General features: G+C 35.3%; 1 protein-coding gene across 3 annotated transcripts in view; it reads right to left on the reverse strand.

Moving 5' to 3' along the window:
* IQUB (IQ motif and ubiquitin domain containing) overlaps positions 1 to 25,557 on the reverse strand; it is a 259,797-nt gene that overhangs the window by 204,934 nt on the left and 29,306 nt on the right. For all 3 annotated transcript variants that reach the window (XR_003795298.1, XR_003795297.1, XM_029233994.1), the window contains exons 8-10: positions 18,917 to 19,092; positions 10,734 to 10,904; positions 8,224 to 8,400 (exon numbers count right to left, since the gene is read on the reverse strand). Coding sequence is in view for 1 of the 3 variants with exons in the window: in XM_029233994.1 (XP_029089827.1) it covers positions 8,224 to 8,400; positions 10,734 to 10,904; positions 18,917 to 19,092 (524 nt within the window). In the remaining 2 variants the exon portion in view is untranslated. The remainder of the gene's footprint in view (positions 1 to 8,223; positions 8,401 to 10,733; positions 10,905 to 18,916; positions 19,093 to 25,557) is intronic.

The following is a 25,557-nucleotide window of genomic DNA, read 5'->3' on the forward strand; positions in this document are numbered from 1 at the left end:
ATTTGCATTTCTTTGATTAGTGACAATGAGCACTTTTTCATGTACATGTTGGCCATTTGTATGTCTTCTTTGGGAAAATGTTTATTCAGGTCCTTTGCCCATTTTTAAATTGGATTAAAATTATTTTGTTATTGAGTCGTACATGTTGTTTTTGATACTAATTCATCGGATAAGTGGTTTGCAAAAATGAAAGGTTGCTTTCATTTTGTTGAATTCTTTCCTTTGTTGTGCAAAAACTTTTTAGGTTGATAAAATCCCATTTGTCTATTTTTGCTGTTGTTGCCTTTGCCTTTGGTGTCATGAGCAAAAAATTGTTGCCAAAGCCAATGTCAAGAAACATTTCCCCTATGTTTTCTTCTAGTAGATTTACAGTTTCAGGTTTTACATTTAAATAATTAATCCATTTTGAGTCGATTTTTGTATGTGGTGTGAGATAAGGGCCCAATTTCATTTTTTTTTGCATGTGGCTGTCTAGTTTTCCCAACACCATTTATTGAAGAGACTGTCCTTTCCCCGTTGTGTATTCTTGGCTCCTTTGTTGTAAATTAATTGACCATATAAGTATGGGTTAATTTCTGGGCTCTCGATTCTGTTTCATTGACCTATGTGTCTGTTTTTATGCCAATAATATACTGTTTTGATTACTATAGCATTGTAATATAGTTTGAAATCAGGAAGCGTGATGCCCCCAGCTTTGCTCTTCTTTCTCAAGATTGCTTTGGTTACTCTTGGTCTTTTGTGTTTCCATACAAATTTTAGGATTTTTTTTTTCCTACCTCTGTGAAAAATGCCATTGGAATTTTGATAGGGATTGATTGCACTGAAGCTGTAGATCACTTTGGGTAGTAAGAACATTTTAACAATATTAATTCTTCCAAAAATTTCTTAAATACAAAACAAACAAAAAAAGCATGATCCATTTTAAAACTGAACAAATTGAACGTCATCAAAACAAAAGCTTCTGCTCTGTTAGAGATACGGTTAAGAGAATAAAAAGACAAGCCACAGACTGAGAAAATATTTGCAAATCATGTGTCTTACAAAGGACTTATATGCAAAATATATTAAAATTTTCAATAACGAGAAAATAAGCAACTCAACTGAAAAAATGGGAGTGACAAAAGATGTTGAGACACTTCACCAAAAAGATATATGGATGTCAAAAACATGCATGAAAAGATGCTTAATATTATTACTCATTGGGAAAATGCAGATTAAAATACTACACACCTATTAGAATTCCAAAAATGAAATAAAAACTGACAATACCAAGTGCTGACAAGGATGCAAAGCAACTGGAACTCATACATTGCAGATGGAGTGCAACATGGTATAATCAGTTTGGAAAAATGTTTGGCAGTCTTTATAAAGGTAAATATGCATTTACCATATGACTCAACAATCCCACTTCCTAGGTATTTAACCCCAAACAACCAACTTACACAAAAACTCACAACTGAGTGTTTGTAGTGACTTTATTCACAAAAGCCCAAAACTCTAAACAATTTAATGTCCTGCAATTGTAAACAGATAAACTCTGGCACACCCAGACCATAAAAATATTATTCAGTTATAACAAAAAACTAATGATACACTAAAAAAATATGGATGAATATCAAATACAATATGCTAAATGAAGGAAGCCAGTCTTGAAAGACTACAGGCATACCTTGGAGATATTGCAGGTTCAGTTTCAGACCACTGAAATAAAACGAATAATAGCAATAAAGCAAGTCACACGAATTTTTTTGTTTCCCAGTGCATATAAAGTTATGTTTACACTATACTGTAATCTGTTAAATGTGCAATAGCATTAAGTCTAAAAAAACAATGTACATAATTAAAAATACTCTATTACTTAGAGATGCTATCATCTGAGTCTTCTTTTTTCTGGTGAAGGGTCTTGCCCTCCTTAAGGGCTACTGATTGGTCAGGGTGATGATTGCTGAAGTTTGGGGTAGCTGTGGCAGCTTCTTAAAATAAGACAACAATCAAGTTTGCTGCACTGATTGACTCTTCCTTTCATTATGCTAATGGTTTCTCAGTAGCATGCAATACTGTTTGACAGCATTTTACCCACAGTAGAACTTCTCTCAAAATTGGATGACTCCTCTCAAACCTTGCCACTGCTTCGTCAACTAAGTTTATGTAATATTCTAAATCATTTGTTGTGATTCCAACAACCTTCACGGCATCTTCACCAAAAGTAGATTCCATTCCAATAAACCACTTTCTTTGCTCAGCCATAAGAAGCAACTCCTCATTTATTAAAGTTTTATCATGAGTTGGAGCAATTCAATTACATCTTCAGGCTCCACTTCTAATTCTAGTTCTCTTGCTATTCTCACCACATCTGCAGTTACTTCCTCCACTAAAGTCTTGAATCCATCAAAGTCATCCATGAGGGATGGAATAAACTTCTTCCAAACCCCTGTTAATGTTGATATTTTGACCTCTTCCCATGGGTCACAAATGCTCTTAATGGCATCTAGAATGATGAATCCTTTCCAGAAGGTTTTCAATTTACTTTGCCCACATCCATCAGAGGAGTCATTATCTATGGCAGCTATAGCCTTATGAAATGTATTTATTTATTTTAAAAAATTATTGAAATATAGTTGATGTACAATATTATGTTAGTTTCAGATGTTCTACATAATGATTTAACATTTGCATACAATATGAAATGATCATCTAGATAAGTCTAGTAACCACCTGTCCCAGTACAAAGTTATTACAATATTATTGACCATATTCCTTATGCTGTATATTACCTCGCTGTGACTTATTTACTACATAGCTAGAGGTTTGTACCTCCTAATCCCCTTCAACTATTTTGCCCCCCCCCCGCCCCGACGCTCTTACTTCCGGCAATCACCTGTTTGTTCTCTGTATCTACAAGTCTCTTTTCGTTTTGCTTTGTTTTTTTTAGTTTTTAGATTCTACTTATAAGTGAGGTTGTGCAGTATTTTTCTTTCTCTGTCTGACTTATTTCACTTAACATAATACCCTCTAGATCCATCCATGTTGTAGCCAATGGTAAGATCTCATCTTTATGGCTAACACTCCATTGTGTGTGTGTTGGTGTGTGTGTATATATATATATATATATATACACACACATACCACATCTTCTTTATCCATTTGTCTATCAATAGATAATTAGCTTGCTTCCATATCTTGGCTATTATAAACAGTGCTGCAATGAATACTGGAATACATATATCTTTTCAAATTAGTCTTTTTGTTTTCTTTGGGTAAATACACAGAAGTGAAATTGCTGGGTTACATGGCAGTTCTATTTTTAATTTTTTGAGGAAACTCCACATTGTTTTCCATAGCAGCTGTACCAATATAAATTCTACCAACAGTGCACAAGGGTTCCCTGTTCTCCATATCCTCACCAACCCTTGTTATTTGTTGTCTTTTTGATGATGGCTCTTCCACAGGTGTGAGGTGATATCTCATGGTGGTTTTGATTTGCATTTCCCTGATGATTAGTGATGTTGAGCAGATTTTCACATGTCTGTTGGCCATCTGTATGTCTTCCTTGGAAAAAGGTCTATTCAGGTCCTATGCCCATTTTTAATCCTGTTGTTTGTTTTTGATGTTGGGTTGTATGCATTCTTTGTATATTTTGGATATTAACCTCTAATTAGACATTTCATTTGGAAATATCTTCTCCCATTCAGTATGCTGCCTTTTCACTTTATTGATAGTTTCATTCACTGTGCAAAAGACTTTTAGTTTGATGTACTCCCACTCACTTATTTTTAGCTTTGTTTCCCTTGCCTGAGGACACGTATCCAAAAAATACTTCTAAGACTGATGTCAAAGAGCATACTGCCTAGGTTTTCTTCTAAGAGTTTTAAGGTTTCAGGTTTTACATTTAAGTCTTTATTCCATTAAGTTGATTTTTGTATTTGGTGTGATAAAGTAGTCCAGTTTGATTCTTTTGCATGTGGCTGTCCAGTTTTCCCAACACCATTTATTAAAGAGACTGTCTTTTCCCCCAGTGTGTATTCTTGCCTTCTTTGTCATAGATTAATTGTCCATATAAATGTAGGTTTGTTTCTGGGCTCTCTATTCTGTTTCACTGATCTATGGATCTGTTTTTGTGCCAGTACCATACTGTTTTGATTACTGTAGCTTTGTAGTACAGTCTGAAGTCAAGGAGCATGATACCTCCAGCTTTGTTCTTCTTTCTCAAGATTGTTTTGACTACTCAAAGTCTTTTGTGTTTCCATACACATTTTAGAGCTATTTGTTCTAGTTCTGTGGAAAATGCCCTTGGAATTTTGAAAGAGGTTGCATTAAATCTGTAGACTGCCTTGGATATTATGTGATTTTAACAATATTAATTCTTCCATTTGTTTATGTCATCTTCAATTTCTCTCATCAATGTCATAGTTTTCTGAGTACAAGTTTTACCTCGTTGGTTAGATTTATTCCTAGGTATTGTATTCTCTTTGATGTAATTATAAATGGGATTGTTTTCTTAATTTCTCTTTCTGAGAGTTTGTTATTAGTGTATAGATATGCAATAGATTTCTGTATATTAATTTTGTATCCTGCAACTTTACTGAATTCATTGATGAATTCTAATAGTTTTTTGGTGTTATCTTTAGGATTTTCTCTACATAGTATCATGTCATCTGCAAATAGTGATAGTTTTACTTCCTTCTTTCCAATTTGAATTCCCTTCATTTCTTTCTCTTGTATGATTACTGTGGTTAGGATTGCCAATACTATGTTGAATAAAAGTGGCAAGAGTGGGCATCCTTGTCTTGTTCCTGATCTTAGAGGAAATGCTTTCACCTTTCCACTATTGAATATGATGTTGGTTGTAGGTTTGTCATATATGGCCTTTATTATGTTGAGGTATGTTCCCTCTATACACTTTGTTGAGAGTTTTTATCACAAATGAATGTTGAAGTTTGTCAAAGCTTTTTCTCCATCTATTGAATTGATCTTATAATTTTCATTCTTCAGTTTGTTAATGTGGTGTATCACACTGATTTGCAGCATTGAACCAATCTTGCATCCCAGAGATAAATTCCACTTGATCATGGTGTATTATCCTTCCAGTGTGTTACTGAATTCGGTTTGCTAACATTTTGCTGAGGACTTTTGCATCTATGTTCATCAGTGATATTGGCGTGTAATTTTCTGTGATGTCTTTGTCTGGTTTCAGTATCAGGGTGATGCTGGCCTCATAGAATGAGTTTGGAAGTATTCCTTCCTCTTCAGTTTTTTGGAGTAGTTTGAGAAGGACAGATGTTAACTCTTTTTTAAATGTTTGGTAGAATTTCCTGTGAAGCAGTCTAGGCCTGAACTTTTATTTGTTGGGAGTTTTTGATTACTGATTCAATTTCATTACTGGTAATTGGTCTGTTCATATTTTCTATTTCTTCCAGGTTCGGTCTTGGGAGATTGTATGTTTCTAGGAATTTATCCAGTTCTTCTAGGTTGTCCACTTTATTGGTGTGTAATTGTATAAGAATCTGTTATGATCCTTTAATTTCTGTGGTGTTGGTTGTAACCTCTCTTTCATTTCTGATTTTATTGATTTGGCCCCTCGTTTTTTCTTGATGAGTCTGGCAAAAAGTTTATCAATTTTGTTTATCTTTTCAAAGAACCAGCTCTTAGTTTCACTGATATTAGTCTCTTTATTTCTGCTGTGATCTGTATTATTTCTTTCCTTCTACTAACTTTAGGTTTTGTTTCTTCTTCTTTTTCTAGTTCCTTTAGGTGTAATGTTAGGTTGTTTATTTTGAGATTTTTCTTATTTCCTGATGTAGGCTTGTATCACTATCAGCTTCCCTCTTAGAACTGCTTCTGCTGAATCCCATTGATTTTGGATCATTGTCTTTCCATTTTTATTGTCTCCACGTATTTTTTTTTATTTCCTCTTTGATTTATTCAGTGACCCATGTTTAGCAGCATATTATTTAACCTCCAAATGTTTTTACCTTTTGTAGTTTTTTTTTTCTTGCAGTTAATTTCTAGTCTCATAGCATTGTGGTTGGAAAAGATGCTTGATATGATTTCAATATTCTTAAATTTATTGAGACTTGGTATTAACCTTCACAAAAATAAAGAGAGTTAGGGCTTTGCTCTGGAAGAGGCTTTGGCTTATGGAAATGTTATGGCTGGTTTGATCTTCTATCTAGACCACTCAAATTCTCTCCATATCAGCAATAGGGCTGTTTCATTTTCTTAGCACTCATGTGTTCACTGAAGTAGCACTTCTAATTTCCTTCAAGAACTTTTCCTTTGCATTTACAAGTTAACTAACTATTTAGTGCAAGAGGCTTAACTTTTGGCCTATTTCAGCTTTCGACAAGCCTTCCTCACTAAGTTTAATCATTTCTAGCTTTAAATTCTCCAATTTAAAGGGAGAGGTGTGCAACTCTTCCTTTCACTTGAACTCTTAGAGGCTGTTGTAGGGTTATTAATTGGCCTAATCTCAATAATGTTGTGTCTCAGGGGATAGGGAAACCTGAGGAGAGGGAGAGAGTTGGAAGTACCACCAGTTGGTGGAGAAGTCAGGACACACACACGTCAATTAAGTCTGCTGTTTTATGTGGTGAGGTCCATGGTGCCCCAAAACAATTACAATAGTAACATCAAAGATCAGTGACCACAGATCACCGTAACAAATATAACAATAATGAAAAAGCCTGAAACATTCCAAGAATTACCAAAATGTGACACCAATTTGCAACTTGTAAATGCAAATACTCTTGGAAAAATTGTGCCAAAAGACTTGCTCAATGCAGGGTTGTCACAATCTTCAATTTGTAAAAAACAAAAGAAAAGAAAAAGAAAAAGAACACATACACAGTATCTGCAAAGCTCAGTAAAGTGAAGTGCAATAAGACATGGTATACTTGCACATAGCATATCATTCCATTTATGTGACACTCTAGGTTAGGTATAACTATAGAAATAAAATTCTGATCAGTGTTTGCCAAGGGTTAGGTAGCCAGGGGAAGGGCTGATTACAAAGTAGCAGCATGAGGGAATTTGGGGAAGGTGATAAGACTATTTTTTATCTTGATTGTGCTGTTGGCTGTTGATTATATGACTCTGAATTTGTCAAAACTCACCAAAAAGATTGAATTTTACCAAAGGTAAATTTAAAAAGTGAATAAAATGATACAATGTTATATGAATATATAGAATATTAAATTCTATTATACTACTGCAAGCATATAAAAACTGAGTAAGTCTATAGAAGACTAAAAGGTAGCTTGGAAAAATGAAACACCAATGTGAATAAGAAATAATTCAATGGTCAACTTTTCTATTGAACTTTTGTTATATTTTGAAATTATCTTGCAATACAGTTAAGTTTCAAAACTTCATTAAAAAGAAAGAATATAAAAAATAAACAATTTTAATTTTTCTAAAAATTTTGACTAAATATTGAGATTTTGTTTATGTTAAAAAAGCAAAATACATGTTTAGTCAGCTTTTTAAATAGATTATTAGTCTAAACATAATCACTGGAACAAAACGCTGTTTCAAATTCTTTAGTAAACCACCCCCCCAAAACTTTACTAAAGGTGTTTTAAATAGTTTTGCAAAGTAAGAAGGCAGTAAGGCACTTATCTTGGCTTTAGAGAGAAAAGTCCCCAAAGGAGGCTAAACATGTTAAGAGTTGAAAAGGTAGTTTAATTCAAATACGTGTTACATTTGAAGTTCTCGCAGGATATCTATGTGGATCTGTTCAGTAATAATTATAACTCCGTGATAAGTATTATAAAGGAACACAAACAGGTGCATGTAGAATCTCAGATATGAAGAGTTTAACTTTCTCTGAGGCCTAATGAAGGAGGGTACATGTGAACTGAGTCTTAGAAAATGAAGAGGAGTTGGCTGGGTAAAGTAGGGGACAGCATTCCAAGTGGAAGCAACAGTACATGGAAAAGCATGATGGTGTGAGAGATCATGATGTGTTCCACACACTGTAATATTCAACTGGATATTTAATCCAGAGAGTAGGAGAGAATTCAAGCTTGGAAATACAAACAGAAAAAGTTAAATGATTCATTTATCAACATAAAAAATATCATTCAAAGGAGATTTCACCAATAAGATGGTCTTCCACATGGACCTCCTAGTAAAGTATTAAAGCAAAATCTGCATATACTTCGACTTACTATAGCACATCTTAGAACTTTGATAAAGGAACACAGGGAAGAAAAGGTAGAGTACCTTAAGGTGTCTTGCAACTTCTGGATTAAACAGAGGTGTTTTGATGTAATGAAAAAAGAGTGTTGCAATCCTTTTTCTGAGTCCTTCAAGGTTCTCATGTTTGACTCCTCTCATCATAAGGTCAACCTCCCTGTCAATCAATTCTAGAATTTCCTGAGTCAGTTTACATTCATGTTCCTGTGTAAAACACAACCATATTCAGTATAGAATTTTAAAAATCACCCCAAACAAACTGAAAACTACATTCCAAAGGTAACAAAACATTGCTGACATAAGTATAAATTGGTGCCACTAATTTAGAAAAATTTTTGACATTATCTAGAACTTAAGATATGCATAATCTACAACCCAGCAATTCTACTCTTAAGTGCTTTAAAAAATGTGCACGGAGTCATCGTTCACACCAGCTCAAAATTAGAAACAACTAAATATCCATAAATAAATTGATTACAAAAATAATGACGGCTTATTCATACAGTAGAGTATTATCTGATATATGGACATGAATTAACTAGAGCTATATACAGTAACAAGTTTAAATCTTACAAATTAACGTTGAACAAATGAAGCAAGGCACAAAATAATACATACAGTCTCATTCCATTTAAATAAAATCCAAAAATAAACAACACTACACCGTATTATTTAGAGATGTACACAGAGGTGGTAACTATGAAGAAAAATCAAGGAAATGACTACCATGAAAGTCTGTATGGTAATTACTTTTAGAGGACGAGAGGGTGAGTTGCAGATATGAAGAGAAAGGGGGACGTTGGCAATATCCTGTTTTGGGGCCAGAGGGCAGTAACAAGACTGGTAGTTTTATATTTGCTAAACTATACACGTATATTTTATACATTTTTTTCTGCATGTTTATATAATTCACAATAATCTTTAACAAAGTAATAGAAATGATGGTGATTGAATAAGAAAGCCCAAGTAAGAGTGAAGTGATTAAAATAGAAGGATTTAGAAGTAATAAAATGGAAGTAAGTTGCTCCAACTGCCCAAGAGGGACTACAAAAACCATAGTTTGAATGAAGGAGTCAGAGGGTAACGTCAGTAACTGTAAAATAATGCTCTTCTCTTCTTTTTAATATGTACTTGGTATGGCTAATACAAGAGTCTGCATCAGTGGTCTTTGACCCTGAGGGCACATTAGAATGACCTAGGGAAGATTTTAAAAGATTTTAACAGTGCCCTCACACTTGAGAATCTGATTTAACTGCTCTGAAATGGGGCCTAGATATCATTCCTATTCATTTATTCTCATACTCTCTCTCCCTTTCTCTGTGTATCTCTTTCTCTCTTTCAAGCTCTCCAGATGATCCTAACATACACCCAGGTTCAAAATTCACTGGTCTATATTAGCAACTGTCATCAAAATAATACTTATTATTTAGTGAGGCTCCCTATTTGTAAGCATTGAGACACATAAATTATATATTTTATTTATATTCTATATACATACGTATGTATAAATATATACACATATATATGTGTGTATCTTCAAAGCAACTAATTTTACAGATGATGAAACTGATTTTCAGAAATATTAAATAACTAATCTACGGCTGTGCAGCCACCATAAACACAGCCAGAAATCGAGTCATGCTTAAAAGCCTTAATCCTCCATCAAATACTGTTAAATAAATGTATATGTGGATATATTAGGTTAAACATATTAAGACATGCACAACTTATTTTTTATGAGTCCATCCTTTGGTTTTTTTAATTAACCAGCTAATGGCCCTAATTATGTCAGGTAAGAATATTTCTACTGTACTCTCTACCTGCACTCTCCTTTTGCCAATTTGGTCTTTCTACTGCCCTCTACAGATACCATGCTTATTTCCCACCTCTGGACCTATGGCTTCTCCCTCTCTTCCTATCTCTAGCTTCAAAGGCATAGTCACTTGACAAACATCTCTGAAAAGGCTGTCCAGAAAAAAGGCAGTCAATGCCTTATTGAGTCCATGCCTCTGCTTTCAAGATGGGCAGAAATATGAGAGACCTATGGGGACTTACCTTCCAACAAGAACCATTTACTCAACTACTTAAAGTGCCTTAAATCAATAACTGATGAGGAAAAGGAGGTAAAAATACTTATACTGATGCTGCATTAAAACTGCTAAAAATAAAATTTTCATTAAAAAGTGTGAAAATATATAGCCAATAATTGCTGTTTTATTGAACTGAGTTGAGTACTAATCTCATGCTGTATATATCTACATTCATTGCAAAGTTAAGGATACATTTACATTTAGAATATTCATTGTGTTATATTTACTTTTGTATGTGTCATAATATATAGTTTGAGAACTTGTAGATAAATGTTAATGCATAAACCATATCCTCCCCCAATATAGTTGTTCACAAAATAAAATTCATATATATAGACATTTATTATCTTTATAATTACTTAATACAAACCATCTTGTTTATTTTAGTATTCAATTTTTTTATTGATAGTGGTAGTGATACCCAAAAACTAAGAGAAACTAACGTACCTTTACAGTATGTTTGAGTGTTAACAGCACATCCAGTCTCTCATCTTGAGAGATATTTTTCAGCACAATGCAGTTATAGATGTTTTGCAGCTCTCTGGCTCTGATGGTGAATTGTGTATCCATCTCAATTATTTTGCCATCAAATGTTCTCCATAGCTTTGGAGCTGAACACTTAAAAATAATGATTATAATTATCAGTTAATTAAAAGTTCAAAAATAATTTTGTTCCTTCTACTATAAGTTAACCTTATTATCATGTGCTTTATGGAATAAAACTATCACTAAAACTTAAGAAAATTATTTGAAGAATTTGTAGACCATGGGAAAGTAAAACAATTTAGGGAAAAAAATATGAGAGAGCTTTAGTCTGCAGAAGTACAAACACTTCCTCAGGATTCATAATTTGCTACTAATTTGTACTAACTAGTATGATGGTTAGCTTGATGGATTTATGAAATAACCCCTGGGGAACAGAGCATGCTAGTTAGAATGCTAAAAATATTATCTGCTTGGTTCAATTATACTGAGTTGTATGAATGTGTCTTGATCATGCCTTGCCAATTGAGAACAACCCTTGTGGAACAATGATTACAATCCTCAAGGCGTTAGACCTACAGATATAGCAATATGGGACTCAGTTACAGTTCTGTTTCCTATAAAAATAAATCTATAACAAGTTCACAGTTCTTCACAAAGCAGATGTCCATAGGGAAACAGCTGTATTTAGCTATTTTAGCAGTGCTGTGGCCCCTGCCTCCCTGACAATGGCTAAGATTCTCACTTCCTACTTCCAAATCTGGCTTGGTGCCTCCCAACATAGCCCGTCTCCTGAACTGAGGGTCAAAGATGGAGCCAACTTGCCCTGAAGCTCATGTGAGGAGTCCCAGGCTAAGAATTCAGAGATAGGAAATGGAGTGAGTCCTCCACTGACTCAGGACCACAACAAAATATTTAAAGACTATGTTTGCCAGTGCTTTTGTTCCCTCCTACTCAAACTATTGAGACTTTAAGAGAAGATGCATTGACCTAGAAAGAGCACAGTGAAAATTCACTGACTCTTCTACTTTAAGGTATAAAGCTGCTCAGTTTCTTTCCCTGATTATAATCTATCAAAAAGGAGGCTATGTTGATCACGATTTCTAACTGTCCAAATGCTGCATTTTTGTAGACTGATTGGTAATTGCTTTGGAGACCCGTAGTCCAATTTATGCCATACTTGCAAGCATTTAAATCTTAGATTTGATATAATTTAAAGTTTAAATAGAAGCCTATGTATCACAATAAATCATCAGGAATGTAGAATAGCCAAATAGAGAAACCATTTAAGGCTGTATTTAGTATGACAGTAGTATGAATTTTTAGTTACAGCCTCAATTTACCTTTAATTTTTTTACATTTCATATTAGCTAAATTACATTGAAAGCTACAAAGCTACCATTTAACAACTATATTTGATATGTTTTCAAAGTAATGGCATCATTTTCTGATCAAAGGTAAAATGAATGTTGTGCAGAGCTAGGAATCTTCATCAGAAACTTTAGATCCTCAGTTCTAGTTTTAATCTAGCAAATGAGAAGCTGCAGCCCTATGATTAATTTCTATTTTTAAGCCATAAATCTAATATTAAATAATATAGAGTTAATTAGCAGATTGATAAAATAAAATTTATTAAGGATTACAAAAGGGAAATAGCTCAATAAGAAAATATTTTATGATTTAATTATTATCACTTAGAAATTTTTTAAAATATATTGTTTTAAATGGATACAGCCTTGTTTGGGGTAGGCCTCAGAGTGTTACTGAAATCTAATGTTTGCTGCAAAGCTCTTTTTAAAACCTTTAAGGAATAAGCAATCTTAGGCTAAGTTTCATATAGCAATATTCTAAAGTCTAAAGCCTTAATCTTTGCGCACTGTTTTCCTCAGGGTGGCTCTATTAAATGCAATTTCCCTTCTTCCAGTAACGTGATCAATACCTTTAGCTCTTCAGGCTGATAAGTTATTTCATTTGTAATAATCCACGTACAATAACCTTTTAATGAAATGCTTAGTCCATCTACTTTATCGTGGTTTTTTTCAGCTGTTGTATTGATTTAACTCTACCTTTCCTCCAAGTTTTTAGCCCCATCTAAGATACTGTGATATAGTAATACCTTGGATTTTTTCCAAATATATTTAACATCCAAATCGTTTCTACCCTTCGATTTTTAACTTAAATCCTAACTTTTCTATAAAGATTCCTAACTACTATGGTTTGAAACCACTGAAATCACTATTATCTGTCCTATTGCACATGTAAACACACACACACACACACACACACACACACACACACGCAGTGGGGCAATGCAATTTGTTCTATAATTATAACTCTATTTCTCCTTACAGATTATAAGAAATAAATTTCTTATGTAGTCTTATATATTTCACAGGGCCTACAGTATTCATTCATTCATTCAATAAGTATTTATTGTGTTTACTATAAACTGGTCAGTGTACTAGGTAGCAAGTAGATAAATTCTAATTTCATGAACTCTTAAATCTAAGAGCATAGAAAGATTAATAAATAATTAAAATAAAAGTTGATTATGCTTGATGATGCAGGTAAACAGGTAACTACAGTTTGATATGAAGCACTTAACTGGTGAAAAGAAAATAATATCTAAGACAAAACCTGAAGAATAACTAGGAGTTAGCCAGATTAAAGGGAACTGAGTGATATAATCAAAGATTCCTAGATTTGAAGTTTGAGTTCCCTAGTGTAAGCACTGAAATGACATTAAAAAAATCTGTTTGGCAAAGTTGTTTTTATATTTGGATTTATTTCTGCCAACACTGATAACCTGGTCTTCAAGTCTAAGCTTCTCTGATTGCAGGCCTTAAGGTATTTCTTTTATTCTGATGCAGGAAAATGTCGACTTTGCTTATTTCTCTTTCTATGTCTTTTTTTCTTTGAATGCTTTGACTGCAATAAGAGATGTACAACAATCATGTTCTTAAATTGCTTCAGAAAACAGGAGCATAATAAATTCCACTTAGCTGCCAACAAATGAAACAGCATAGACTCTGGAGGAGAGGAACAGAAGAACGGCAGGAAGACACATTTTGAGGAAGGGAAGGTGAAGAGATAAAAACCTTGAGAGCAGCAAGCTTCCACAAAAGAGAAGAAATGGCTGCACTGTGAGAGACGGTCTTTTCTCTCTCCTAAATTAATACTCTAGACCCTCAGGGGACAAATTAAGAATAACACTAACCCCCCAGAGCTACTGGGTAGTGATCAACTTTTCTTTTACACAGCAAAGTGGTTTTGTCCATCCATAGAGGACACCCCTGTGTACTGTGGTACTCAGAGAGAGTCAAGAGCTGGTTGCATTTTTCTATCCTATTACCTGTTGGCCACCTGAGTAAGGAGAAAAAAAATTAAATGACACAGCTAAAGTAGATTGCAGTTTTTTAGCGTGTGATTGTGAGAAGTGGTGTGTAAATCAAAGAGAATCAAAGAAATAAATGGCCTTGACTCTAGGGAAAACCTCTTGCAGAAATTCAAATTGTCTCTTTACACAGTTTGGGTAAGCAGTACCCAAGATATATTAGAAACTGATTGATGATTTTTCATTCAAATTTCTTGACCTGAATTTCTTCACCTCTGTCAATTTGTGAGTTTTTAACATTTGACAACCTGTGGATGTCAATGTTTGATGTGATAAAATTACAAATTATTTAACTAATGCTTCAAAAATCTTTAAACTTTTTATGGAGAATGAAGGCTTAGTATAGAATCCCTAATAACTGATTAGTTCATTGCTTTCATTGGACTAATTTAAAATAGTAATCATTCACTACTCAGAGAAATTCTGTGTCCAGGATAAGAAGATAAAAAATAAAATATTAGTTCAATACACTACATAATACTTAGACACACTGAAGTTAAACTAAAACCAAACCATAAAATTTTATTTTCCAGAGTTATTTCCAAATTATGGGAAAGTAAATATTCTCTTTACATATCTATATGTTATGGTGCTAAATGTGGATCTAAAATCCGCGTTATGGCCCTGGTTGTTAGCGTTAACATTTGAAAAAACTCTGACCTTATCTAGCCTCAGGGATTACTTATAAGCTGTTTTTTCTTAGCAATCAAAAAAACTGTAGAATAAGTTACTTCAAGTTTCATGAAATCAACACTGACTCCTCCTGAATATTTATTGGAGACAATGCTAGGCATGGGTAGGGTGGGATAGGCATAAAACGGAATAGAACTGTTAGAACTATTTACAACAAAAGACTATAAAATCTACCTTAACTATTTTCTATGATGTTTATCATGGCACCATATACAAAAAGGTGATTTAAATGACTTTGTATTAGAATAACAACGATTTCACAATTTACTATAACAGGTTAAAAGCAGGTCAGAAGTCACCGTTGGTCAATATTTTTAAAGAATGGACTAATTAGGCTACGTAATGGACTGGGGATTGACCTCAAGTGCAGTTGTTCCATTCCGTGGTTGTGTTTTGTCTTGCCCTGTATAACACTTTGGTCATAACTGAGGTAAAATTCTCTTGTATCAGCTAAAATGTCCATTTCCTCTAAGTCTTAGCCTGGGGATTGGTGAGATTAACTGGTTTATCAGCTCGGGTGACCACAGGTTCAGAACCCCAATTCTAAAACCTATGACCCACAAAAAAGCCTTTCCCTTGGTTTCTACAAGTTTTTGTGGCTAACTTTTCCATCCTTCCTGTCATCTTCTGATCCTGCATCTTTGTGTGCTGCCCTGAATCAGTCATTAAGGCCCAGTCATTTCTCTTGCTCCTTTTCCTCTTATGAAAAAAAGAAATCATCTTGCACTTAATATTTCAATTATTAGTGATATAATTAATGAAGTTACAAGAAGCCACATTGTGTCTCACTGCCTTCTAACTGTCCTCCCTCTACTCTCTCTCCTGGCAACACTCGAAAACCTCCGTTTTCCTGGGATAGAGCAATTCTTCCCATACTCAGTATCCTTTAGGGTCTCAGATTCTACCCCAAAACTTATCAAAGTATTTACCAAAAAATCTTCCTTCCTCACAGGAATTCTCATGAACAAAATCTCCCCATCTCATCTTTTCTGGTGACATTTAAAGAACTTCTTACAAAGTTATACTTCATGACAGAGAGTAATCGTCATCAACTGGCTCCAGAGGTGCTTTTATATGTTGGGACTTGATCTACCTTTGGACTCTCTATAATTTAAAACATGTTTAGGGACAATGCTAGACATGAAGCTGGAGGTTGGGGGATGGGGTGAGGGGTGTGCAGGCATAATGAAGAATAGACATTGTATAAGTATTTACAACAAGAATTTAAAATCGCTTACAGGAAACAAAGCAGCAGATGAAGCACAAGCAGGAAGTCCTGTACAAGGTTCAGCCTTAAATAAGGAAGGTAAGTACCACCCATCTTCCCTGTCCATTGGCACCTGAGAGGCCTCCAGCTCTTTCTTGTGCCCTGGGTCCATGCTGTCCTCTTAAGGTTAACAATCAGACACATAAGGAACACAGTTCCCAGTGATGAAGCTGGATTCAACATAGAGCAGCTTGCTAAAGGAATAAGTTTAGTTCAAAATATGACTCTGGAGAAGTATGAATATTATGGCTTCCATACAGTAGAACTCAGCTATTCTAGAATGAAGATATTCAAGAATTTGAAATGATAGTATCTACGTTGCATATTTTCTCATAGTACCTGAAATATAAAATTACAAATCATTGGGGCTTCCCTGGTGGGGCAGTGGTTAAGAATCTGCCTGCCAATGCAGGGGATACGGGTTCGAGCCCTGGTCCGGGAAGATCTCACATGCCGCAGAGCAGCTAAGCCCGTGTGCCACAACTGCTGAGCCTGTGCTCTAGAGCCCACGAGCCACAACTACTGGAGCCCGCACATCACACTACTGAAGCCTGTGCTCCACAACAAGAGAAGCCACTGCAATGAGAAGCCTGCGCACCACAACGGAGAGTAGCCCCAGCTCGCCACCCACGCACAGCAACAAAGACCCAATGCAACCAAAAATAAATAATTTTTTTAAAAAAGATTACAAACCATTATTTCTTTCCCTTATTTTTCCTCCCTACCTTCCTCCACAAGCACTTATTGATACTCTGTGATGAGCACTGAGCTAGGATATGAGGCTATGCAGATAAAAGATGGCTCTTGCCTTAAGAAACTCAGAATCTAGGAAGGATTTAGACATGTAAACAGATATAATGAAAACTGACCACTATGTACTAAGACAAAAATGAAACAGAGTCTTATGAAGGTATATAGTACAGGCTAAAGTAGGAGGATCAGTGATCCTTCCCGGAAGAAGGGACATCTGAGCTTGTTTTGAAGGGTGACTACTTGGTTACTGAAGAAGGAAGGAAAAGATGTTCCATGTAGAGGCCACAGCAGATGCAAAAGCATTGAGAGCATGTGGTCTTTCTGTGAACGTGCAAGTAACTGAGCGTAGCTGAAACAGTATGGCTGTAGTGTGCAAGCAGAGATGATAAACAACTGTGGGATGGGTCAGGTGTGCCAAGAATCGACTATAAAAGTCCTTGTTCCTTGAGGGCAACAAGGAGGGCCAGGGGCAGAGTTGTGTTGAATGAGGTCCCTATGGCAACAATACAGATGATGGAGGAGGGAATTAAGAAGTGAGACTGGAGGTCGAAAGCCTCATTTGGGGACATAAAGTAATCCAGATGGGAAGGAAATCCAGATCCAATTAAATCAGTGTCAAGCTTACACACACAAGGCAAGACCTGTCTCATGGCAGCCTCTCAGAGGAGATAGGGAAGCAGGAAAGGGGAGCTGTTCCATAACATCTCAGAAGCTTCCCATCCTCTCCAGTGCCAGCAGGATCACAAGGCATTCCACCAAGACTCAGATTAGCTGTGGTCCAAGTCTTTGTTTATGTGGCGTATTTGGATACACGCAAGGTCATCAAGGTGCATGGCAGAGCCACTTCCCTGTAGGCAGTGGTAGTGAGTTTGGAAAGGAAGAAGTAAAGAACTGAGGAGATTATTAAAGTAATAGAACAGACAGTTTGGTGGCTAAGTGGGACGTCAAGAACAATGCCCAGGTTTCTGTCTGAAGCAACTTAAGTAGACGATGAAACATTCACAGAAGATAAATTATGCGAGTGTTACAGAAGAGGATCAGTTTGGAGGTGAGGGGTCAAGGAAAGGTAAGATGATACGACTCAGGGGTTGACATGTCAACTTGAGGTTTACTCTGGGGACATCCAAAGAGCAATGATAGTAGGCAATTCAGGATGTGATTTGGAAGCTCCTAGGAGAGGTCTGGCCTGGAACTGTAGGGAGTTCCAGGATGCAGGCAGTAGTTAAAACCACAAGAAAAATTGAGATCAAACAGGAGAGCGTATAGGTAAGGTGAGTGGGGGGCATTTATAGTATCAAAAAATATGGTTTTTAAGAACAAATGTTCTCAAATAGCAAGAATCATACAACCAGAATCACTACAGGAGAATATCTTGAAGAACTCCATCCCTTTTCTTCTGGTGGCTGGATTGGCTTTTAATTGTTTGGAAAGATCAAGTTTATAAAAGGAAATTGGTCACTATGGAAACAGGCTATTCAGTATCAAGCAGGCAGTTTCACCACAAAAGGGTAATTACTTTAGTTTTTCTCTTAATTGTATGTTTTCATGGTTTTCAATAATCATATATCCTTTGGGTCAGAAATTTCTAGTCACTTAATGAGCTGGTGAACAAAAGCAGAAACACTAGTCTATAGCTATTTCCCCCAGGTTGCTTACTATGGGGCACTGCAGATCCAGACATTCTGTGACTTCAATACTCTACATTTTATCAGGGTGTGCAATTCATCTAATTTCTATAGCCAGCCTAAGTCTAAATGAACAGAGTCAAAAAGGTGGTGTCTCCATTTTTCCCTTCATAGCTCTTTTCTTAAGAACACGTTAATTTTATGTGACTTGTCAATCGTTATTCTAGGCTGCAGTGAAAATCTAAAGCTGTACAAGAAGAAAGAAAAATATATACAAAATTTAAATAAATATGTCACCAAAATACTAAACAAAATCCACACAAATTCTTACAATGTAAGTCTCTTCTTTAGTTCATTATTCTATGTTTTTAAATTCAAGATACATTCATATTTAAATAATTGTTACTTCAATAACCTTATCCAAAAAAGCTTGTATCGATGCTTCCTGGTTAGCCGTATAAGCGATGTATCTATGTCTCCCAATGGAAGCAATTATCTGGGTCTCTTTTTCCAGGAGTTCACACAAAGCAGCTTTCCTTTCAGCTCCAGTGAAAGACTGGTTAATGAGTGCAAGTTCTTCTTGCCTCCAGACTAGAGGAATAACATAAAAGACTCTTGAGTTTTTAAAATCCCACATCTTTACAGAACATTTTTTACTATCACCTCCAGACAAGTGTATTTTATTTTTATAACAATTTAAATAAAATTATATATGAATAGAATCATTCATATTGTACACCTGATATATGAAAAAAATAGGATGAAATAAAAGCTGAGAGACGTAAAGCAATAAAAGTAGAGTCAAACTAACAGAAGCTGTAAGACATCAGTACAGATCATGTCAAATTATGCCTCCAAGTAAGCATGCACACCCCCAGTACTGGAACAAATATGGCTTGGATTTGTGGCAGCCATGAACGTGTCCTGCTCAGCTCTCCCTCCAAGAGAGTACCTGTAGCTAGGAGTACAGGTGGCCAACAGTACCAGCAATATAGCACTTCGGATCTGCCGCCATATTGGAGCAGAGGCCACACTTTTCCCACACTTACTCCCAGTCAATGAGTAAGAACCATGGGAGAAGCAGGGCCTGGCCATGTCTGCCCAATAGTGGTCTCTTCTGTGGTCAATCAGAGCTGACCGTCAGGCCGGCTCAGACTTCCTCAGAACTCTACTTGTTTGAAGATCTCCATCCCTCGTCCTCATTCCTTCCCTCTCTGCTTTCACAGGTTGTCAACCTACATCTCAATCTGAAGACTTTCTTTGCCCTTCCCTGCTCTCTCTTCCCTTTATCTTTCACTTCAAACTCCATCTTGGTGTCTGCTTCCCCCAGTACCCAAATTGACAGTTTTATGTAGAAATGTTGACTTCAATTATTTTCTTCATTATTAGCACTTTTAGAATGATTTTCCATTTTTTTTACAAAACCCTAATTATATCAGCATATGTTATAAAGTAATTACATTTAAACTTTACTCAAACCAATGAATTAAGTTAGAATAATATTTACAATATTTTAAAGTGTTTGTTACTATCAACAAAGACTGTGATGCACATTACTATATATAAAACAGATAATCAACAAGGACCTACAGTATAGCACAGGGAACTCTACTCAGTACTCTGTAATAACTTATATGGGAAAACAATCTGAAAAAGAATAGATATATGTATATGTATAACTAAATCACTTTGCTGTACACCTGAAACTAACACAACATTGTAAATCAACTATACTCCAATATAAAATAAAAATTAAAAATAGAATGTGTTGCATGAAATACATCCTAAAACCAAACCATAAAATGCCAAAGAATAGTACTTTTATAAACTCACTTTACCTAAAGATTACACCATATTCTCAAAATTAACCTCAGAAAATACAGAGTGCAAGATCCTATCCCAAACTTAAATAAATCAAAATGGCTGGGCTCAGAATTTTTTGTTTTAACAAGTGTTCCATTCAATTCTTATACATGTTAAATTTGGGGAAGAAAATTGTTTTATATCCCATATTTCAAACTTATTTATATTAAAGGAAAGTGTCAAACTTATTTATATTAAAGGAAAAATAATGTTGGAAAGAACCTTAGAAATTAAACAGTTCAACACCCCTCCCCATCTCCCAGCAGCTTGGACAGGTTTAATTTGCTCACCCTGGTCCTGGCCCTAGCCTGTGAGGCTAAACAGTCAGTCTATTCTTTGCACCACATGGCATCGAAGACAGCTGTCACAGTCCACTTAGGTTTTCTCTTTTCCAGACAAAAACACTTCCCTTTCTTAAATTGCATATTATTTGACATAATTTCATACCCTATCCAGGCCTAGTTCCTCTTTAATATATGGCATACCAAACTTCTGACAAGATGGAGGTTTATATACAGGCTGTTAACTCCAACTCCTCTCTCCTAAGTTCTTCTAGAAATGATACAGGAAACATGAAATGGGGGAGGAGAGGGAGAGACCGGAGGCAGTTCTGGAAATCAGAGAGAGGTGTGATTCATGTGGTAGAAATCTCAGGGCAATTTCCATAAGACACAGTGCAGATTCGACTGGAAAACACTCAAGGAGGCACAAAGGTCGTCCCCCAAACTGCTGTTGTCTCATCTCAGAAAGTGGACCCTCTAGCAGAAGGTAGTAAACCTTAACTCAGGACTCAGAACTAGAGAAAATGGTAGGCTATGAATCCATTTGATAGTTTACCTGTCTTAAGAACGTCTTTGAAAAACTTTAAGAAGGAATAAAAGAAGAATGCTTACATTTCAAATCATTGCAGAAAAGAGTAAAAATCATAAATGTTTGTGCATAAAAAGACAAAAAAATTAGAAATAAAAAGCATAAAGCAAGATGAGAGAAGCAAAATCAGGCATAATCGTTATATTGAAAAATATGAAATGGTTCGATTTTTTTGACTGAAAATAAAATATTATGGTTTTTTAAAAATTCAATGACATGATGTTTTTGGAAGGCACAAAGTGATGCCAAAGACTAAGGTTAAACATAAAAGGATGGTAAATATGAACAACAAAAAAGACAGATACAGGGCTTCCCAGGTGGCGCAGTGGTTGAGAGTCCGCCTGCCGATGCAGGGGACACGGGTTCATGCCCCGGTCCGGGAAGATCCCACATGCTGCAGAGCGGCTAGGCCTGTGAGCCATGGCCGCTGAGCCTGCGCATCCGGAGCCTGTGCTCTGCAACAGGAGAGGCCACAACAGTGAGAGGCCCGCGTACCGCAAAAAAAAAAAAAAAAAAAAAAGACAGATACAGCAGTATTAATATATTGAAAATAGGGGGGAAAACACTCAAAATTCATCCCTTGGGATAGAAGATAATTTTATGATGAAAGGTATGACTCTCATGAATATTTACACTGAAAATCACATCCCATCAAGCTATAAAAAGCAAAACTTGTATCAGTTATAAACACTACTGTGGTGAGTATATTTTATATTATATAAACATAAATAAAATACAAATGAGTTAATCTATGACAGTCAAGTAAAGAAGAATTAAAAACAAAAAATATCTGACACAGTATGATTAACAAATTTAAATTAATTAATATACATCAAGCTCTGAACACCAAAGTCTGAAAATATATCTTATTTTCAAAGTTCTATGAAGCATTTATATAAAGTTATATAAATTCTAGGAGTAGGAATGGAAGAAAACATAAATCCCCCAAATCAGAAACGTCGAAAACTGCATTTTTTGACACAGTACAATTCAACTACAATTAATAACAAAAGTTTAAAAAAGAAACATATTCCCATCTGCTTGGAAATGTAAGCAATACTATCAAAAATAACATTTTAATCAAAAAAGAAGTAAAAGGTATGAGTGTCAACAATTAAGGAAAGAAAAATAAAAGCACTACATATCAAAATGCATAGGATGAAACAAAAATTGCAGTAAGGTCAATTTGGGAGAATTTTACATAAGTAAGCCTCATATTTAAATCAGGCACCTGAAAAGTGTGTATTGGGGCAGGGAGCCGGGCAGAGTTATAAAAAGATGTAATGTATGTGACAGTTAATCACAAGCCTCCTCTGGAAGGTCATGTCTTCTGGGCACACCTCCCATTCTCCATGATTACTGAAAGATAACAGTATGGCTTTGATCCCCTGGGACATACATTTGGACTGTGAACCTGAACTCATTTGAGCCATATTTGTTTTCTGCTCTTCACAGAACATGGAAGCAAAACAAAAGTAGAAACAGTGACCTACTGTTCTTTATTCTGAACAAACATTCCAAAAAGTCACTCTAGTCTTTGACATTCACCACAATTCTTTTCAATGTGAACTTATTAGGTGCTTTACTACTGGAAAGCCATATTTACTGCATTAGCCATGTAATTCTTTCCTTTTATGTAGAGATGATTTATTACTTTATTGTCAGAATGATGAAGCTTCAGAGTCTCATGAACTACACTCTGGCCACAGAATCAAGCCTATTTTTTATCTTAACTTCAAAAATCCTAGTTCCCTGATCTGGTTATTATATCAATACTCGTCAAAATCCTATCACTTCTTCGCCAATTCAAAATACTCAACTGCAATTTTTGAGCAATTGTTATCTGAAAGAACTCTATAAAGTTTGATGGTACATACAAAAGTGAGAAAGACATAATGCCTTCTTGAAGGAGCGAACATGTCTCTGCCTCTCCCTAGTTGGATAGACTGTAAAATCCTTCCACTGGGACAGAATTTTTGTTTGTCATTACATTTATCTTTACCCCAAAGCCTGACATTTTTCACCATTAGTTTTAAAGACTTCCTTTGGGTAAATCAACTCTTGACATAAGATTACTTCCTCTTATCTTCTATTAGATATGATTCAATCAAGTAAAATGTATTCTTCCAGGCATGATTACTCTCTCATCGTGTTGCAGGGATATTTCAGAATATATTACATTTATATATAATTTATATAATTAGAAATATTTTCCTTCTTCTATTAAAATTTCAAGTTTACTTTAATACTAGTCCCTGCGTCGAAAGGTAAATATCTCAAGTCATGTTGTTTCTGGCCCTCCTCTGTTATAACCACTTCCTTTCATGATATCTAGTTTTATAATTTTATATTATTTCTTCCTCTTCTCAAATTTCAATTTGAAATAATCCTGATCAGGTCAAGGACTTGTCACTTGTGTTCTTTATAAGAATCCCATTCTGTCTCTTACCAGGAATACATTATTCAGATACTGTACAGTTTGGTCTATTCGAAAAGAGGATTTGTAAATTTAAAAGCTAAATTGTGTTCAGCAAAAGGATTGTAAATTTAAGTGCTAAATTATGTTATGAAAGTCCAGAAAATCCATGATTGATGAGCTTATCATTTAAGAATAGTTTTACCAACCAAAAAGCTTTAAAACTTTGACAATATCCATATACTAAAAGGCAGTATATGAATAAAGAGGAAGATTGCTTGCTTGTGGAAATAATAACTGAGAATATTTACCTCATGGGATTATATGGATGTCCCCAGAAAGCAAATAAAAACTGAATGATATTAGTAAGCGTATTTTACTTCCCAGTTTTACATTAGAAACCTTTGGGACCAGTAATAAATTTAGGCCACTAGGATATTTAAGCTATTCTGCCAACCTCAAAAAGCAATACACGGATATGCTAGATAAGTCCTGGGTGAATCTGGAGCTATACATATGTGTATTCAAATACAGTTATATCCATATATATTCAGATTTTGTATTTTGCTTAAATTATTAGTATGACTTTTAAAAAGGAAACAACCCAATGACGCTAATTAGAAATATGAAAATACTAGACCTTAATTCCAATAAAATTCTCCATTAGATGAACAAACTCCCTGTATATCTACAGTAAAGGATAGAACATGGCATCAGAAAAATACCACGACCCACTACTAATAAGGAATAGAAAAACAAAGGAACCAGGAACAGCTATATAAAACTGACTTTATAACTGATTTGACAGTTTCCAGAACTATACAGAGAAGACATTGAGAAAAATGAGAGATTCTTCCTGCTTTCATAAAATATATGCTCCCTGGGAATGATAATAAAAGCAAACAAAAAAAATTGGAATCCTACATTAGTTTGCTAGGGCTGTCATTGCAAAGTACCACAGACTGGGAGGCTTAAATAACAGAAATTTATTTCCTCACAGTTCTGAAGGATGGAAGTTCAAGATCAAGGTGATGGCAGGATTAGTTTCTCCTGAGGGCCTTTCTCCTGGGCTTGTAAAGGGCCACCTTCCTCCACTGTCTTCACATGACCTTCTCTCTGTGCATGTCTGTGTCCTAATCTCCTCTTCTTATAAGGATACCAGTCATACGGGACTAGGGTCCCATATGAGCTCACTTTTTCTTCATTAGTTCTTTAAAGGCCCTATCTCCAAATACAGTCGCATTCTGAGGTACTGGATGTTAGAACTTCAACATCTGAATTTGGGGGGAACATAATTCAGCCCATAACAGATGTCAATAACCTCCAATATTTTTAAAGAAAAAGATATGAAAGCAACGGGTTCCTTTCAAAGAATACATTTATCTTATAACCTTAACTTACATTCTTGAACAAATTACCTAATTTCCAGGGTCTGAAGTTCAACTATAAAATGAAAGGACAGCACTAAAATATAAAGTCCATACACATTCTAAAATTTCTGAGATCTAATAAACTTGCTATTTCCAAACAAGAAACAGCAGAACATACAATATTTTGTCGGTCACTGGCAGTTTATACGCATCTGCTTTTTAAAATTCTTATCACACACTGGAAGCCTGAATGGAAAAAAACCAAGAAAGATTCAGACTGAAAGCCCAGGGCCAGATCTGTCAAAGGACTGGGGCCAGCGAGTCTCCAGAAGCTAGAAGTCAAGGGACCTTGAGATCAAGAGGTAATAATTAGAGACGAGTCAGAAAACACCATTTCCACAAGTTAAAACAAGACAAAGGGTAGAAGATTCAATTCAACAAACATTTATTAGACATAATGAACAAGGTCCTATCTGGTGTCCTAGGTACAGACATGGACAGTTAAGAGAATGGTATGCACAGAGAATAATGGGGCAA

Source organism: Monodon monoceros, unplaced genomic scaffold (genome assembly GCF_005190385.1).
Source record: "Monodon monoceros isolate NGI ecotype Baffin Bay Population unplaced genomic scaffold, NGI_Narwhal_1 Super_Scaffold_2, whole genome shotgun sequence".
Classification (NCBI taxonomy): Eukaryota; Metazoa; Chordata; class Mammalia; order Artiodactyla; family Monodontidae; genus Monodon; species Monodon monoceros.